The sequence below is a fragment of the Nuphar pumila genome, chromosome 5 (assembly GCF_984573655.1).
Source record: "Nuphar pumila chromosome 5, dmNupPumi1.hap1.1, whole genome shotgun sequence".
NCBI lineage: Eukaryota > Viridiplantae > Streptophyta > Magnoliopsida > Nymphaeales > Nymphaeaceae > Nuphar > Nuphar pumila.
The window spans coordinates 97,771,189-97,791,563 of NC_143253.1; the positions used below are offsets into that span (position 1 = coordinate 97,771,189).

Here is a 20,375-nt window from a genome sequence, read left to right on the forward strand (position 1 = left end):
ATGCTTTACACCAAAATGGGATAAGTTCTTAAACTGGCAAACACACTCTAATTGACCAAGTTCTTGTTTTAGTCGTATGTTGGTTATCCAGTCAACATCAAGCTAGAAAAAGAAAGGTGCATGATGCCATGATGCGCACAAAGCAGAGGAACATGTGCAAGCACACAGCTACAAGGGCATCGCCAACAATAGTAATGGAATTTTATATGCAATGAAAGAGATGCTTGAAAGAGATGCATGAAAGGATGAATTAAAACTGAAGAGCTAGTGACATGATGATGCGTGCATCCTCAGAATTGGGATAGTGTCATTGAACAAGATACAGGAAATCCATCTTCTTTAGAATCACAACAATAGTTAATCTTTAGAGAAAACCAGCTAGCAATTTACAACAACGAAAATTCAATTTTACCGAAATTGTCGTCCAACTGACTCGTAGCTTGGGACACTATCAACTGCAAGGGGGGAAAACAAAAGAAATTATCAAAAGTAATTAGTGATATGTATGGTACGTAATGAATGGTTCAATGGGTGGTGTATCACAATCTAAAAGGACTATCAATAGCCCAATAATTTAATCTCCTTCTATTTTGCTTCTCATGGGAAAACAAAAAACAGAAATAAAAAAAGGGAGTGATTTTTGCATAGAGATGTTTGAAAAGGAAAAGAGAAAAAATTTCTAATAAACATGTATCATCTATGTCACATGGGTGCGGGTGCGGGGGTGCGGCACTTTAAAAAAACTTGGGTGTGGGGGTGCGGCAAAAATATAAAAAATTATATATATAAAGTTCAAAAGTTGGACATAAATGACCCTGGGTGCGTTGACTGCACCCAGGGTCAGGTTGACCGCATTAGGTGCAGGTGCGGGTGCGACGCGGGTGCGGCACCTAGTTGGAGAGTCCCTGTGACAGTGTATCATAGACAGGAATATTTAACAAACAAATCTCTAAGGTCAGTATTTAGAAAGAGAGGGTTAAGAGTAAATAAAGGGGCGTGAGGATAAAGTGGTGGAACCAGGATGCAGCATGCAGGAGAGAGAGAGAGAGACCCGGATCACTTTTGATTTTTATTCCTTCTTTTCTTTTCTAGACAAGAGAAACCCCCCCAATCATCAAGCGCACATTGACAGACCTCAAGACTAGGGGTGGGCATAGGGCCAGGCGGCCCGCCCGACCCAGCCCGCCACGGGCCGGGCTTGGGTCTATAAGTTAGGTTCAAGCTCGGCTCAAACCGAGCCGGCCCAATTAGGCCCATGGGTCTAACGGGCAGGCCGCGGGCTGGGGTTTTCCCAACGGGCCGGGCCCAAACCAGTTGTCCTGGCCCATCAATTGAAAGCCGGGCTTTGACTGGGGCCCGGCCTGTTGCCCACCCCTACCTCGAGTTGTTAAAACCCTTGAGATCTCCTCTGCCCACTTTTTTTAGTCCAAAAACAGAACTGGTATTGAAAGCTTAAAAGGGTCATAATTCTTTGTTTTGAGTGGTTTTTGCCACTAAAAATGCCACGAATGTAGATTTCTGTTTCCAAGTCAATAAGAATACAAAGTAACATTAAAAGCAGAAATTTATGAAAGAAGTTCACAGAAATAGATGTAATAGAAGATACCATCTCCCCATGAAGCCATTGTAAGTGGAGAAGCAATGATCTTTTGAGCAACCATCACAAGGCCATCAAGAGTCAATTCATCTATAGCCTTCAGAAAATGCTCAACTGGTTTCCTGTAGACAAGCATTATTTCTAATTATTCTACAAGTAACAATTCATGTTCAGATGATAGCACGGATAAGCAGAGGTCGCATTAAGCCTACCATACACAAAACATTCAGATAGGTGTTTCATAAGGGATTAAATGCATATGAAAGATACAATGAGATAAAATGACATATCTAGGTTGCCTAAAGATGCAAATCAAAAGTCAAATTAGTTGAGCCAAAATCAATTGGTTCCAACCTCCTGGTTTCACCGAAGCTTGACCCTGGTCATGGACAGATCACCCAGTTCGGGGACACTGATATTCATGACCTATCAATTCATTAATTGGGATCTTTGGTAGGGTAAAATAATCTAACATAAACGTTATAGATAGATTAGATTGTGTTCTAGCTCACAGAAAGCGTGTTCATCATTGTCACAAGAAATCAAGAAGGAACTAAAAGATTGTAAGCTAAGGGAACACTGTAGGCAGCTAAAGAATAACAGATACAATAGCACCATTCTTCCAACGATGCAGACCTACCCAGAGATCAATCCACATCTGTGCATCCGATGACTAAGATTGTCAGGAAAAAGGGAAAAGAGAAAAAATCTTATGAGATAGAAGTTAAGGTAACGATGATGTAATGAAATCAAGAAGCCTCCACACACCTCATACAAGAGGCACAAAGCAAATCCTCAAAGAGGCATAAACACAAAAGCCACTTAAGGGTTAATCAAGAACACTCAAACATTAAAAAAAATATGTTCTTTATTGATGAACCAATGCACACAAAATGCATAGAATACAAGGGACTCAAGGTCCCATATTTATATACAAAAGAGGGAATGCGGAGCTCCCAATATAGCTGAAGGGCCCTCCCCAACGGCTAGCCATTGGGAGCTCCCAACAGCCATATTGAGGTTATATTGTCAAGGATAAAAATGCCCTTGACAATATAACAAAGGTCAAAAAATAAAGAAAAATAAAAACAAAAAAAACAGTTCATCCCCTAATGGGTCAAAAGACCAAAATACCCCTGGAGGGGTAAAGAATATTAGTCACAAAAATATACCTATATATATATTTGGACATATATATATAAATAAAGAGCACCCATATTCTAACAGAGATGTTATCCAATATGAGTTAAATTCATATCATACAAATTACAGATCATGAAGACAATTTTGGTTATGCTGCAAAGTGTTCATGCAAAACAAGATCTGAGACTTGATTTCAATGTAACAGAAAAATCCAGGTTTTCCACCAGACTGCCATCCAAGAAACCATGGCCATTTCTCAGAAAAGCTTTGCATCACCGTTAACAAGTTTTATTCTTAAAATACCATGTAGGGGAGGTCATTCTGGCTTTTGGTAGATGCTACTAAGGTTTCAGTCAATCAAAAAACATGAGACCACTCAAAGAGATTCCTTTGCACCACTCAAAGAGATTCCTTTGCATTTCATACTCCTGCAAATTGAATATTTATCGTGTGTGGCAACAAAGGTCTGCAAAGATACAAAAATAACCCAGATACTCAAGGATCCTGTAAGTCCATCAAAAAGCTCATTCTCAAACTTGAGCACAAGAAAGATCACAGATATAAATCATGTGCTAGCTTCCCAATCATAAAGACCATAGTAAACTAATCCACTACTAGTGTGCTACCATCCAGATTGTGACATTGTCATCGTAAGAAAAGGCTTCCTGGTTCAGAGTACATTTAAAAGCCAGAAAGACTTGGATAAAGAGAAGGAAAGAAGAGGTGTTAAAAGAGACTAGAAATATGAAAGGTAACAATTTTCAGTGATAAAAAAAGAGCTTAAGCATAAGAAAAGCCAACACATCATAATTAAACAAAATAATTGAAACATCCATAGAGAAAGAGATGGACAAAATACCGGCTTCCATACGTCAGAATTTGCCTCCCAATATCTTCACAAATGATCATCTGCACAAGGAAATGGATAATTAGAAAGACCAATAAAATCAAAACTTGAACATGTGCAAAACTATGATACTGCCGTACCCTGGATTCTAGGTTCATCAGAATAGCTGATCTGGTAGCATTCTTGGCTCGTCGTAGTTCCACCTCAGTAACTGCAAAACCAGAGTAAGATATAAATAATTGAAAGTATATGAAACAAAGCATGGAGAAATCTCCAATAGAGATCAATCTTTGAACTAAGGCAACAAACCTTGTCCAGGGGTAGCAACAGCCAATAATTCTTCTGTTGCAATGTCAACTGCATCTGCCACAAAATCTGATCCCTGCAAGAATTGCATTTAAGCACTAGATTCAAGTCTATGCTGAAGAGCTAAATCCACATTGGTCACAAGGAAAAAGAGAAAACAGGAGAGCAGGAGGGTGAAGAACATAAAGGAATGAGTTTATCAAAGAATATCCCACCACAAGTAATAATGAGTAAATTCACTAACATGACAAGAACAAAGGGCAGAGCAAAACATGATAGCAGGAGGTTGGAAAAAGGCGAAGGAATAATTTTATCAAAGGGCATTCTACAAGAAACAGTGAGCACATTTAACTAGGATGACAAAAGCCAAGGGCAGAACCTGAAGCCTTTAATATATAATACATTGAGAAGGTGCCTATTCATTGATAAAGTTTGTGAAAACTCACAATGTAAATTCCCAGAGGAAACCACATCCAGGGGTGGGTATATATATATATATATATATATATATATATTTTTGTGTGTGTGTACAATTATATATATGTATATTCTAATCATGTATATTAATATATTTTGTGAAAGCATGTGTAATTTTGTATTTGTGTAATGAAAACATCTTATTAGTAAAACAACTAAACATATTTTTATATATATTTTGTGTACTTTTTTATACTTTAATTGGGGCACCGACTAGTCCCACCTAGTTTTTGACTAGTTTTTTTAGGGGTCTACCGACTAGGCACCGCCTAACGCTTTTGACTATATAGATTAGGTAACTTAATTAACAAGTTAATTAGTTTTGACTTTTGACTTTATTTAGAGAATTTCTAGGAAACCCAAGGTGGAACCTTCCTAGTGGAAGATCCTAGAAGGCCTAAGTAGTAGTTGTTTTCAAGTAGAAAACTTGAACCCAAGGGTGTGGCGTCACCTAAGAAGCCTCTAGAGTTAGGACTTCTAATAGGAATAGGCCAACCTCCTTTATTTAAGAGGAAATTTAGCTTTTTAATTCCCCCATTTATGTTTTTCAAGGGAGAGAGAGAAAAGAGAGATGAACACGTTGGGAGAGAGGAAGAGAGCTTGGGAGAAAGACCGACCAGCCCTAGTTGAGCTCTTGGTGGCCTAGGTAAGATATTTTCTCCATATTGTTTTTAGTGACCGACGGTCATAAGATCCAATTATACTCGTGTTTTTATTCGTTTTGTGTGTTGGGTCTGATACAAGGTATGTACCTTGGCCTTGGATAGCAACCACTTGCTTTAGGGAAGGGATTTTTTATCTCTTTCGCGTTCTGACAGTGTTTTGGGAGTGCTACATTGTGATTTGATCTTTGTTCGAGTGTGTGGTGTTTATATCGTTCGTAACTGCATCAAGGTAAAGATTTTACGTTTTTCAATATATATGGGATTTAGTATAGGTCAATCAAGCATAGGATCGTGTTTTTATGGTTCGATCTAAGTTGGATTAATTTTTAAACCCATGATTGACTTTCGTATAAAACATTTTAATATGTAGGGGGGATAGATCTTGTTTTTCGTTGAAAAATGATTGGATTAGGGTTTTAAATTCATGTTATATGTTGGATTTGGTGATTCCAGCATGACCAAATGTGTGCAAGGATGAATCTGATGTGTTCTTTATGGATCAAAATCGTTGGATGTGTTTTCTTTATGTTTTTTATGAAAAAATATGAAGTTCTTGTTTGCTTCTTGAAAATTGCATGTTTTGTGTATTTTGATTCGACTAGTCATGATAAAAATTTTGATTCTCTCAAACCGTGAATCCAAAAATCTTGTAAAAATTATGGGGATGTTCCATACATATGAAAGCAATCCCAGCAAAAATCTCATACTCAGATGAGTCGTGGTTTAGGAGATATGCAAACTGCAAGTCGATACAAGAATCTTGTCCTAACAGGGAGCATGTGGAAACTGCATATTTTTGTAAAAATCATAATTTCCAAAATATTCATGATTTACAATTGAGATTTGTATGTGTGTTAGTCTAGATATGGAAGAAAACACTATAAAAATATTGGAGGTTGATTCCTCATGGTTTGAAAATGAAAAATCAAAGTTGCTCCAGAAACTTTGATTTTCTAAAGCATGTTCTGTCAAATAACAGAAACAACAGATATTACATGATTTTTAGCTCTCTGCTGGAATCAAACTTAAGTTTGGGTTTTTGGGAACTTAATTAGACATATCAAGCCACCTACAATAAAAATCCCAACATTTAATTTGTTTTGTATGATTTATGATTGATTTTTCATTGAAAAGCCAGAATTGGACAAGATTGTTCTGCGAACAGAAACAGTTTGCGCTTAGAGAATTTTTAATTTCTAATCTGAAATGAGTTAAGGTCTGGGTTTTTTGCCTTTATGCATGTAACATGTGTAAATCCTCTATTAAAATCCCAAAGCCTAAATCGTTCTTGATGATTTATGGCATAATTTACAATGATAGGTAAATTCTGTCCTAACAACCCCAAAATTGGGAATTGTATTTTATTGCATGTCATGGTCCAATAAATGAATCAGATAAACATGGATTGGTTCTAGAGGTGAACCAAATGGACACATGATCTGTTGATGTAGAGTACGTGAGTCTATTGAGGTTATGGACTTGTATCATTATTGGTGAATATATTTTTAATGCTATGTTTATAAATTTTTGTCATAATGTTATAATATGAAGCATGATATGTTAATGTACAGCATGATGTTATGATATGTGGCATGTTGGTAAGCCACATGAGCTTATTGAAGTTATGGGCTAGTGCATTATTTATGTGAAAATTGTGTAAATGCATCGTTTAAATTGTTGTTATGATGCATATGATTAATTACACTCGTTGGCACACGATGAGTAGATTTTTGTGTCCGAGTGAGGAGGTAGCCCAATCAGATGATGTACAAATTGTTCTTGTAGAAAGAATGTATGAAAATTTAAGAGGTAAAAGATACCTAACCAATGTACAAATTTTTCGCATTGGTTGTTCTCTGATGATGGTGGAATCCTTAGATAGTTGTCGTGGGGAACAACGTGGTGTTGAAACTCTGTGGTATTGTTTTTCCCAAGAACCTGATATGGAGATTTGTGTTCCCAACCACAGTAGTAAGGACGTTTTCACCATTTTGCCCAGGGATGGTGATGATGGCTTCAACTATTAACGTATCGGTATACCTAAAAAAAGGTGGCGGCCTAGGTGAGGATGCCCTTTTTCGTCCTGGCATTGGATGAGGATGCCTAATGTTTCGACTTAGGGTGAGGATGCCTGACATCAGTCGAGGGACATGTGCAGGACCCGGTTAATAAAATACAATTGTGTGTGATTAAAATACAATTGGAACTGCCTTGTGCTTCGGGTTTTTACTATGAACAGTACCCACAACTGGGTCGGGAGACAGACTTAAATTGGTTTGCAAGAAATATGCCCATGCATTCAAAAGCAAGTGTCAATAAGGAGATAAAAGCCACTTCATGCCCATTAATTCATGTATCCATTAGTTCATGTATCATATCTGCATTGGTTCATGTATCATATGAGACTGTAATCATATTAGAATTGTTTTATGTGCCTTTATATTTTATAAGGTTGATGTTTATTGGATTTATGTTTTATTTCTTATTGTTAGATAATGTGAAGTTTCGTACAAGAACTGTGGTTCTCACTTGGTGTTTAATATTTTCAGATGATGAGGCTAAGACTTAGCTGAGCACAGTGATGGCAGGACATGTACGTTGGAGAGGGCGAATTTATAAATTATGTATGGTTTCTTGTTTCTAAATGCTATGGGATCTTAATGAAAACTTGTGGAATAAATCTGAAGTTTATTAAGTTTTAATTATAGTTTGAACTATTTCGTTTCAAAAATGGTTTGAAATGGATAGTTGGCTTGTGGAACGTGGGTTTTGAATCTTTGATGTGCCCCAAATCCGTAGGATGTATTTTTTCTTTTATAAAAAGATGTATTTTCATTTTTTACAAAGGGTTTTTGTCCTTGGTTGTCTCCTTCACAGACTTAGTTCTAATAGGCTAATATATGTTCGTGTATGCGCTCAAGCAAGGCCCCTAGTGCTTAGCCTAGTTGGAGCAATACCATTGATAAGGCCTTGCGTTATTCACCTTTAAAAAAAAATCTTGAGGATTTTCAAGGGGTGAATTTGGGTTGTTACATCTACTCTGTTATGAGACCAGATGGACACCGGTGGAAAAAACTTATTGCCACGTGGTGAAAGTTCTATAAGATCACACTTCTCCATGAAGATCTCCAATCTCCTAATATTGGCACCTGTAATGACCACTACACAAAACTATAGCAGTCTATTACTTCACATATAGTGTCACACATCCTTATTATGATCCAATCAATTAGTTGACTATTGACAACTGTTTAGAAAAATATACAACAAACAGAATGGCAACTTTCATAGTTTTTTTTCTTCCATGAGGAACGGGAAAACCACCCTCTGAATCAGAGACCTAGTCGCACTGGCTAAGCCTGCCATACTTATGGTCATTTTCCCAATGCTATAAACCCGTGGTGCAACCCTTAACCCTAGGGAGATGCCTGCTTCGGCACAAGCAAAGGATGCAATTCATTTGCCCCTTCTTATATGCAAGGGATTGTGAGAATGGAACCCTAAAGACCCACCTAGTAGCCAAGGCCCCCTCCCACTACCGAAAACCCCTTGGGGCTTTTATTTGTCATAGTTACCGAAAGCTTCTTAGATAGGTGGGGAAGCTTGCTTCCAGAGAGCTCGCTTCGGAAGCCTGATACTCCTCGCTTTCGAAACTTGATAAGAAATTCGATTTTTCCATGCTTCACCTATGCTTTTTATTCTTCTCCTATGTTCTCTCACTCTATTTTTCATGTTTTTATATGTTTTTTCTCACGCTTCTCACTCACTTCCATGTGTTTTCTCTAAATTGGCAGTCATCATTTTTAGATTTTGTTAAAAATTAAATTTTTACACTAAAAATCATGAAATTTAAGAATAGTCAGTGTTATTTTAGTTTTTATTTGATTTTCATTTTGATTCCCATTCAATTCTTATATTACTTTTTTTTATTCATCGCTTCTCGCTTCCTATACATTTTAAAATGCATCGCTTCTCGCTTTCGCTTCCCGTATTGTTTCCCGCTTCTACTTCCTAGTCTGGCAACCTTGGTTAGAACAGACATGATCAGTCTACCCTGCATCAAGTAAGATTGTGCCATAGCTCATTTACCCACTTAGTCATATCCTTAGGCAGATGCGCAAAATTGATACTATTTTAAGTTTAATATTCTTCAACTATCAACATTTAATGCTCATAATTATTACAAATAACAGCTATTTTACTTTTTGTTCATTAAAATATAAGTACTTCCTATTCACTCAACATTCCAAATTTGTTCTTAAAAGAAGCAGCTGCATGAATCAAATGGTCTAAACATAGTCACATCAATAATAAAAAATAGGTGAAGATGATTATACAATTTTGATAAGCAGAAAGGCTGGTTCTACACAAAGGCAACCTTCTTGCAAGGTAGAAAAACTAGACCTAAGCAATACAACACAAATGGTACCAACCTGGTCCTGTGGAGAACCTAAAATAGGATTACATAAGCTATATATTTTTAAAGCCATCATCACCAACCTGCTCCAAAGCTTACCGTAGTTATATGGATTCCAAAAATGCCAGTCTGATTGTATACACTACTGAAAGCAGAAAATGCATGGATCTGCTGATATCTATTCAAGACACGTAGATCTGAACCATCAACAATGATACAATTAAAAAGAGAAACAATACAACTACATAATTAAGTGAATGATTTATCCAAGTGGTTATATTACTGAAGAGTCTATACAAAGGCACTCAAAAGCAAACAGCCTTCTAAGCAATGCTAATGTCCACGTAACACACACGCACACAGACACACACAGTGTTAACAAGTGTGCCTTACAGTGGATGAAAATAAATTTTATTATCTGTAACCAAGTTCAAAGTTCCAAGGCGGTGTTGCCTTGGATAGCAACATCAAGGTAGTTAGTATCAAATGAAATTATCTAAAACTACAATATATAATAGCAGCCGTAAATAAAGCATTATCATTAAGAGGTTGATTAGATCTGACCAAATTTAATCTCTTTATATGAGGATGTAGACTAATCTGGACCTCATGATTCAACACACCACACATATATCATGCATATGTTAAGTTGTTTGCCCAATCTTAGTTGTCATAGGCACTGGGCGGAGCCTAGGCGGTGAGCACCTAAAAAGGCCTAGGTGGCCTAAGCGGTACCCAAAAAAATTTTGTTTTTTTTAAAACATAAAAAAAACATAATAAGAAACATGTATACAACATAAAATCAATCAATAATAAGCAATAGACAAATAATATGTTGTTGAACACTGTAAAATAATTATATTACATAACCTTAACCTTCTCAAACAAATTAAGAATAAATTAACAATTGAATAAACAAACCATACAATTAACAATGTGAATGAACAATACACAAAAAATAAAATCATGTATACAAAAAATTTAACAACAACAATAGACAAATGATGTCTTCTTCCTATTCTTCTCATCGATAGACATAATACAAGCAATAAACAAATAACATGTCTTCTCTTTCTTTCTTCTTCTTCTCCTCAAAGAAAACAAATGATATGTCTTCGAAAAAATCTTAAAAAAAAAAAACTAAAAAAAAAAACCTAGGCAGTGACAGCCTAGGCGGCAAAATAGGGCCCCACCACCCAGACCTGGTCGCCCAGGCGGTGGGGCTGCACCTAGGCGCCACCTTTGACAACTAAGTGCTCAATCAACCTGTATTAGGAGAAGAGAAAGAAATATTAAAGTCCTAAAACCAACTGTGACAGGATTGTAAGTTAGATTAGTTCCAATTACAAGCCTTAAGCTGATTGAGCATGTCCATCTAAGTCACAGGGACTCGGCAAAGCATGTGTCGCACCCGCGTCGATGCGACGCGGGTGCGCGTGTGGCACCGGGTGCGGTCAACACGACCCTGGGTGCGGTCAACGCACCCAAGGTCATTTCCATCTACGTTTCGAACGTTAAAAAAACTGATGAAAAGGAGGATTAGGGCAAAAAAAATATTCCCCCCCCCTCTCTCGCTCTCTTGTTGGGTCGGTAGGGGAGGGGCTGAGCCCCCCTCTCCTTTTGATTTCAGGAGAGGGGCCGAGCCCCCCCTCTCGCTCTCTTGTTGGGTCAGCAGGGGAGGGGCTGAGCCCCACCCTCTAGCTCTCTTGTTGAGTCGGCAGGGGAGGGGTTGAGCCCCCCTACTCCTTCTGTTTTCGACAGGAGAGGGGGTCGAGCCACCGTCCCTGCTCCCTTTTATTTCAGGGGAAGGGTTGAGTCCCTCCCTGTTTTTGGTAGGGGAGGGGCAGATCCCCCCTCCTTGCTCCTGATTTTATTATATATATATAATATATATATATATATTTTTATATCAAGATAATGTCTGTATAATTGATTTGAAATTTTGAATGTATTTTTTTTGTGTTTTTAGGATAAAAATGACGGATAAAGGGAAAGGACTTGCGTTATCCTCGTCCCAACATGTGAGTTCTGCTGCTAGTTGTAGTGGAATTGATGATGTGGGGCCACTATGGGTCCATGTAGATAAACTTGCAAAAACTGAAAGAGGTGGTGGAAACAAGAGATTTCGATGCAAGCTCTGCGAAAGTGATTTTGTTGGGTCTTACACAAGAGTGAAGGCTCATTTACTGAAGATACCAGGATATGGCATTTAAGAGTGCAGAAAAGTTGATGAGGCAATGTGAAGACAATACAAGAAAATACAAGAAGAATATGAAAAGAGAAAGACAATGATCGATTCTTGTGCAGCTAGTGTGTCATTTGCAAGCCACCAAGAAGATACTGAAAAAAAAGAAAAGTCAATGTAGGAGGTAGAGGAACGATACAAGCAGCATTCAATACATATGGAAGAGAAGAATTTGATAGAAAAGTTGAGAGGTATTTTTATTCTAGTTCACTCTCATTTAATGCGGCTAGAAATCTTTATTGGAAAGATTTAGCAACATCCTTGGCAAATTGCAATTTGAGTGACTATGTGCCTTCAAGTTCAGAAAAAATACAAACCACACTTCTTGCAGAAGAGGGCAAATGTGGAGAGGTTGCTGGAGATTAAAAAATATTCATGAGAGCAAAATGGAGTTTCTATTGTGTCTGATGGATGGACAAATATTCAAAGGCGTCCACTGATCAATTTCATTGCTTGTTCGCTTAGTGGCCCAATATTCTTGAAAGCAGTTGATGCATCTGGGAAATATAAAAATACAGAGTATTTGAAGGGGTTGTTTATATAAGTCAAAAAAGAAGTGGGTGATCAAAAAGTTGTACAAATCATTATAGACAACACTTCAGTTTGTAAAAGTGCAGCGTTGAGTTTGGAGAGTGAGTACCCTCATATTTTTTGGACTCCATGTGTAGCACACAGCTTAAATCTAACCCTAAAGAGCATCTGCAACCCCAAAGAAGAAGAAAATTCACAAGCATATGCTTTATGTTCATGGATTGAAGATTTAGAAAGAAATGTCAAAAGCATTAGGAATTTTGTTGTTAACCATCATCGTGCTAATGTTATATTTAATAGGCATTCTGACCTGAAATTGTTGAAGGTCGTTGAAACACGTTTTGCGTCCATCATTGTGATGGTGAAGAGAATTAAATTGGACATTCTATCGTGCTGATGATGATATCAAGGCTCAAAAAATTAAAAAATTCTTTCTTGATGATGAGTTTTGGGACAGGTTGGTATACTTCCTTCAATTTACGCAACATATTTGCGAAATGCTAAGAGAAGTTGATAAGGATGAGCCCATGCTTCACAGAGTTTATGAAATGTGGGATAATATGATTAAAAAAAATAAACTATAGTTTTCAAGCATGAAGAAAAAATCCTGTATTGGATGATTCAAAATTTTTTAATCATATTCATTTAATTTTAGTCAGAAGATGGGATAAGAGCAACACTCTTTTGCATTGCATGACACATTCTCTTAATCCAAAATATTATGCAAATAAGTGGCGGGCTGGTGGTATTGGTCGTGTCCCTCCAAATTTAGACCCAGAGCTATCAAGACATAAAAATATGTGTACGACAAGACTTTTTCCAGAAGCATATCTTCTACATCAAGTCACACAAGAGTTTGGAAAATTTTCATCTTCGAGATTATATGGACCGACATTATTCACGAGATAAGAGGATAATATAGATCATATCACATGGTGGTCAACATTTGGATCAGAAACACCTCTTCTCCAACGTCTTGCATTAAGATTGCTATCGCAGCCTGCTAGTTCATCTTGTTGTGAAAGAAATTAGAGCACATATTCTCAAATTCACAACATGAAGAGAAACAAACTCACCAGCAAGCGTGTAGAGGATTTAGTATATGTTCATTCAAATCTTCGATTACTTTTGCGAACCAATGATGAATACAGGTACTAATTTGCTCTCTTAATTATTTGATTATTTCTTAGTTTTTTATTTAAATATACTTGTATTGTATTTAACATTTTCAAATTGGGTTTGTAACGCAGACAAGGAACATCCAAATTTTGGGATGTAAACCCAGAAGAGTGTGACTTCGAGGGAGAGCATGATTTCAACATAACAAACATGGATTTAGCTGAGCCCAGTATTCCTTCTAATGATGCATTTGATGATGAAAAACAAAATTATTAAGATCCATTACTTCATCAGGATATACTTTGGTATGTAATTTAGTTTTTTTCTACTTTACTTATTTGATTGATATTTAGGTTGATTTATGTAATTGCTTTACTTATTTGATTGATATTTAGGTTGATATATTGCATGCATGATGAATGATATTATGACAATGTTAACTGTTAAAACTTCAAAATTATATATATATATATATATATATATATATATAAATTTTTTTTTTACATTTTTGCCCTGCCGCACCCCCGCACCCAAGGTTTTTGAAAGTGCCGCACCCGCACCCATGTGACATAGTTATCCATGTATTCAAACTCTTACATTGGGCCTCACTCTAGCACCTATGCATGGATCCCCATCAAGCAAATGCAAAGACTAGGTTAGGTTATTGATTTTGATGAATGAAACAAACTGCATAGTGTCTGAGAAAGTATCACCATTGAATTGCTATAGTCACTCACATAGGCGAGAATGCATTCCCTTTCCTGGACCACCAGCAGAAAATGAACCACCACCTCCCATGAGGGTCTGGTACATTATAAGTTTCATAAAAACATTAGGCTAGAAGCAAGAGCATGATTCATGTGGAATGAGAGCAAAAAGATTCCAATCCTGAAGGCATGAATATAAACAACGAATATAGACCTCGTACCTGCAAAACAGTCATAGTTGTTGCATTGCTCTCTTCACGCCAACCTCCAGGTACTTCGAAAGCTACAGCCACATGAGACTTCTATAGTACAAAAGGAAAATTCAAACACATCCGAGGCAACATATAAAAAAGAAGATGAAATGTATAAACGAACCAAATAGCACCTGAGAAAAAGCAAAGAGAATGCCCAGATATAGCGAGATAACCTGAGAGTCTGCTGGGTATCTAACATCACCACCAATGTAAATGGACCTTGGCTCCTCAATGGGAGGGCCCCTTCTTAAATCACACAACAATGGTTCTGCAATAGCCAATAGTTCTTCATGGTCTACCCCAGATGCTGCCAAAACCATCCGTTCGGGAGTATAATTTTCCTGCCAGTTAGTAATTTGTACATCAAAATAGTTGGCAAATACATCAACAACCTAAAATCACAGTTTCTAATGAGTTTCCCTATTATACAGACATAAAATACCCCAATTTAAACATGTCAGATTAGACAGTCCAAACAGAACTCACATCAACAAATTTTGTTATGGTAGAACCAACTAATTGGTCAATAGCTGATTCAGATGCCATCAGTGGATTGGCCAGTGCACCAGAATAACCAACAGGATGAAGAGCTTCCAAAAGGAAATTTTGTGGATTGTTCGACATTTCTCCAACTTCGCTTTTTACTTTAGCCAGCTACATCCATTTTCGAAAATGAATGGGTGAGAGGAAACCATAAACCTAACACAGAAAAAAAAACTCCAAATCTTCATTACCAACAAAGCAGTAGGAAAAGAAAAACCTGCTCCTTGACCTCGTCTTCAAGAAACAGCGGATTTCTAACACAATCAATGAGTAATTTAACTGCCTGTGGTAGATAAGATTTTAATACATCATATGTGTAACCCATCTGCTCCCTTGAGGCAGATGCAGCAACATTCCCCCCAACAGCCTCCACTTCACGTACAACACGCAAATGAGTGTGTTTCTTAGTGCTTTTAAATGCCATTCTTTCCAAAAGATGTGTAACACCAGCGGACCATTCTGACTCATATATGGAACCACAATCAACAAAAAGACCTATGCAAGTCGCAGGTCCCTGTTATCATGTGAATTACATTGTTAAAAGTTAGAACAAAGAAGATGCACCAGGTTGAATGACAAAGAGGAACACAGCTGATACCAGGATATTCTCGGATGCAATCTTCAAGCCATTTGGAAGTGTTGTAATCTTAGTAGGGCAAGGTTCCACATAGTCAGGAAGATAAGGAGGAAGGTTAAGGTCTGGCAGAGGATGAACAAGAGGAGGGTAAATTGTTGCATATTTTCCACGGAAACTGGTATGAGATCCCCGCAGCGAGTGGTTAAATAAAGTCCCCTGTGCCTTGTCGCCCTGGTAGGATGTACTTGTACATCTGACATTAACCAATCCATTTTCAATGATCTGCAGGATTGAAAATGAACGAATTGGGAAAGAACATAAATATATTGAACTATAAAATAACAAAAAAGGAAGAACCCACTCTAAAAAATTTCCTTAAAGTATGAAAAAACCATAGCTCACAGGTATCATAACAATCCTGTGTGATGTTTCCGCTAAAGGAATTTAAAGTCAGACACTGCCAGAATGCACATGCATACTTCCCTAATCTAGCGTATGCAGGCCAGTTGCTCAGATGCTCTCATGAGAACAAAAGAAAGAAAAGGTCATTGTCATAGATATCAACTATCAAGTACCAACAACAAAACTCTGATGTCACATGCAGTAAATCTAACAAAAATTAATGAAATCACCTCTCTCTCTCTCCCCCTCTCTCTCTCCTATATATATATATATATATAGATAGATAGATAGATAGATAGATAGATATTCCACTTCATACAGCAAAGTGCACAGGTAGTTCCATCTTAGGTAAACATTCAAATAACACATAAGTACAGTGATATCAACTCAATTGTCTCAGGGAAAATATCTAAGCAGTTTGAATATTCAAGGGCTTGTAATTATCTACTTAGGAACAATAATATTAGAAACCGCCTGATGCAAACAAGTTAACATTCCTCAGTTAACAAATTAAAATATTTCTCCCATCTACCTTTAATTCAGTCTTCTTTTTACCTGGATGGTATTTGTTCTTACTATAAGTTAAATGACCAAGATCCACAATCTTCCTTTCCCTTGGCTTGGCAAGTGTACTGGTTTTTTTTTGTCATCCTATAAATTTCCAATAAAGCTTCATATCCAGCATTAAAAATGAATTATAACTCCTTGGCTCCTTCAGGCTTTATCGAGTTACAACATTTTTGTTGAGAGGCGACATATTTCTTATCTTTGTTCATTTCCTTCAGAAAAGACTCATTTTCAATCATAAACTTTCGTACCAGCACACTCCAATATCACTTGTTTCTAGGTATATAGCACTTTTTGGGGAGACCAATGTTGTCAATATCAGTATCAGCCCTGAATCATTTGGCCATCGATTCAGCTGTATTGACCGATACTCAAGTGAATCGTTTTGTATTGGCAAAAAAATTATAAAAAAAACATTACGTGTCAATCAGAAACTGACATGTGTTAAAACCATTAAAATAATATTTAAATATTAAAAAATAATTTTTAGTATTTTTTACACTTATTAAAAAATAGCTGATTTCCGGATGATGCATATTGATTTTCTGCTGATACTATAAGTATTGGCAGATACAGGCCGATACACACCTGACAACATTGGGGGAGACCTCAAGCATCTCTTTGCAACCTGCCTAATGAAACTAAGGCTTTAACCTATGATTCATTTTGGGCATTTTTCTAGTTACTTCCTCCTAGGTTGATGCTTCATATGCAGCTATCTATCCACTCATATAGCACCTAAGATCACTAGTCTATGCTAAAATGGGAAGATGCATTTCTTGTTAATTGTTTGTTCTCTTCCTCTTAGTAAAATATGGTTGATCCTTTATCCATTAATCAATACTACAACTTGTGAGTTATGACCTTCGTCTTGAAGTAGACATTTGCTATTGCATGTGTATATCCAGCACAATATGGTGCATACTAAAAAATGACAGCAAAATTTTTTTAGTCTAGCACTATTTAAAGCTAATGGTTCCACAAATAATTTTCCAAATCCCTACAACCCAATTCTTTCCAATTCCTATCAAACCTCCTCTTCAAATTATTCTTCCTTACACACGAGTCTGTAAACTCATTTCCAAGATCCATGATTCCACCCATGTGCACATTACATGAATTCAACCTCTACTTAGTCGCATCTGATGCAACCTTTTCATTTATTACGCATCATTGATGTCTGCGCATTTGAAACGGCTAACAATCATTCCTGGACTAGCTGACTTATCCACACATACACTTTTATGCAAGTGTAATAAACAATAATCATTGCTTATGTTGTACAGCCAACCGGTTATGTTGTACAACCAACCACTTCCATTGCCTATTGTGCTAACTGCAACATCCGATAACACCATCGACTCCTTTTTCATCACAAACGGATTGAACAGAAGCATGTCGCTTACTACTATTACGGCCACCACCACTACTCGGCACATAACTTGGCAAGCACAAAACTTGGAATACCAACTTGCCTATAAGGTTTCAAATATTTTCAGCAACTCTCCTTTATTTTTCTTGATTTTTTACACGGAGAAACCACCCCCAAGATCAGAGACCTAATCACGCTGGCTTTGCCTGCCTTACTTACAGTAGCTCTCCTAGTAGCATAAAAATCTCTGGGCTTACCCCTCACCCCCAGTGAGTCACCATGCTTTGGCTCGCGCAACGGGATGACGCCAATGGGATTTGGACCTAGACCACCCGCCCAGCGGCCTTGGCCCCATCCCACTACGCCAAACCCCTTGGGGCTAAAACAGCAACTCTACTTTCAGTTGCCGACTTGAGACTAGACACACGTGCCCACGCACGCATGGTGTGTGTCTGTGTCGCACATACCCTCAACAGGCAAGCGCGCGTTCGCACGAACACACACAGAGAGATCATCTCAAACATGGAAAAGTTGAAAAAATCAAGCATCGTAGAGCCAACAAAAACCCTAACCCTAATTTGCAGACGAGCACATGCTCAATCCCCTATTGAAATCCATTCAAGATCACACTGGAACAGAGCTCTGAGAGAGCGCAGGCTAGAGTTTCACTCAGCATAGAGAGAGAGGGGGGGGGGGACCTTGCGGTGGAGTCGCAGGCGCCGGGCAGCCCCGAACATGTTTTTCCCGCCTCCGACGCGCTCACTCCCGATCAAGACGGACGCCGCGCGGGAAGAACATCAGCGTTACGGGGCTGCCCTTTTATACTCTTTTGCCTCGCTTTTCTGGACGGGTAGGATCTTGCGAGTCTGATAAGGACAAATGGTTAGGGTTTTACCGTTTTAGTAGAGACAAAAATTAAAAAACGACGGCCAAATTCTCGTGAGAAATCGAGAGTCTTTGTTTATCGGCAAAATTATCAACAAAAATAAACAAAGAATAGAAAATGTGTAATAAAAGACGAAAAAAAAAGTCATTCTCTCCAAAAATTTGATATAAAAATAAATATCGCAGCAAGATTGTAACACTTTGATGTAAACAATAATATCATGATATTTTAAAAATATCGCAATAATATGGTCGTTTGAAACCCGGGCCAGAATATCACAATTTTCATGATATTTTCGCTGATATTTGTGACTATGATTGGGACATAATGGTCAGAAACAGATCAATGTGGGTTGAGATCTAGATCCCAATCCAGTTTGAATTTTATTTTGCCACACGTGAATCTTGTGTAGATTTTCAGAAGTCAGCTTAAGCTTTTATGTTAATTTATAGACTTCCCGAATGATTTGTTGTTTTAAACACCTTATTTACGTAAAAATTATAAACCCATGTAGACAAATAAGTTTTCTCAGTTTTTAATAGAAAAAATGTAATGCCCCCAAAATTTTAACCCTTTTTAAAATTACATGAAAATTGAAAATTTAAAATTAACATTTACAAACGACAACAAAAACATTTGCAAACAAGGTTCAAACCTCGGATGCATTACATTCTAGACAAAAGCTCGACAAAACATCATTTTGCACCTCTTTGCAAAACATTTTGTAATACACGAGGTTTTGGCACAAAAATACATTTATTCATTCAAAGTGTAACAATTGCACAAAATATCATTTATTTTGTACAAGGTGCCAAAACCAAAAACCAACACAAGAACTAGAAGTAGTCTCAGGTCCAATTGGTAGAATTTTGTGAGTCCTTCATGTTGCACCCTCAATGCTGATATCTGAAAATGTTGTTGGGCATTAATACAACTTCCAAGTATTCAAAGATAAAGACATGTTACATCATATCATGGATATCTATTCATGATTATATAATCGATATAAATAAACATGCATTTCATACATCATGAAACAGTATATGATTCAATATACTCCTCATAAGAGCATTACTTCTCAAACATAAGTCATCCAAACTCGTATGCATTTTGCATATCATGTCATTTTGAGTATATCTCATATGAAATAAAAAAAAACATACAAGTTATTCAATTTCATATTATATGCTTTAAAGACATACAAGTCTAAATCAACATTTAATATGCATTCATTCGTGTATATAATCAGAAAACTGGTTAATCACATGACCTCAAGGCATGTCCTTTTCTTTCACATGCATGCTTGTATGCAATAGCATTCATTTACATAAAGCAGCATACAAGTTATATTGTGTTATGCATGCATATAACAAAAGTGTTTCTAAATTTCTAATGCATTATTTCTCTTGATCATTTAAACTCATCAGGTACAAATGAAGGTATAGCTACCCAGAAACCACCATTGAGGTGTTCATTATGCTATCTGTTTTAATATTTTTCCTAAAGGCTTAGCTGAGTTTATCTCAGCAATCAACCCTGCATCGCAATGGTTGAGAGATGGACTCATGGTCCACATATCAGTCCTAATTTATACATCATTGGGCTAAGATCGAGCATGCACTGTAAAACCCACCTAAAACAAACTTTGGACCTGGGTCGGATCCGAATCCAAAACCCATTAGGGTTTTGGGGGGCCCACCCCTTTGCCTTTATAAGGCAA

General features: G+C 37.2%; 1 protein-coding gene across 3 annotated transcripts; it reads right to left on the reverse strand.

The window, feature by feature from the left end:
- Positions 1 to 221: 221 nt before the first annotated feature.
- Positions 222 to 18,651, reverse strand: LOC149837881 (mitochondrial-processing peptidase subunit alpha-like). 3 transcript variants are annotated; one of them, XM_090007523.1, is made up of 13 exons: positions 18,468 to 18,651; positions 15,450 to 15,710; positions 15,159 to 15,365; positions 14,795 to 14,962; positions 14,440 to 14,649; positions 14,276 to 14,356; positions 14,085 to 14,151; positions 9,552 to 9,649; positions 3,897 to 3,969; positions 3,728 to 3,798; positions 3,600 to 3,649; positions 1,607 to 1,719; positions 222 to 455 (listed from the first exon to the last, which is right to left on the reverse strand). In XM_090007523.1, the coding sequence occupies exons 1-13, from the start codon at positions 18,504 to 18,506 to the stop codon at positions 409 to 411; spliced, it is 1,485 nt and encodes a 494-aa protein (XP_089863649.1). In that variant the 5' UTR covers positions 18,507 to 18,651; the 3' UTR covers positions 222 to 408. The 3 variants fall into 3 exon arrangements, with proteins under 3 accessions (XP_089863649.1, XP_089863648.1, XP_089863647.1); XM_090007522.1 differs by having other exon boundaries at positions 14,482 to 14,649; positions 15,069 to 15,365; XM_090007521.1 differs by having other exon boundaries at positions 15,069 to 15,365.
- Between the last annotated feature and the right edge of the window lie 1,724 nt (positions 18,652 to 20,375).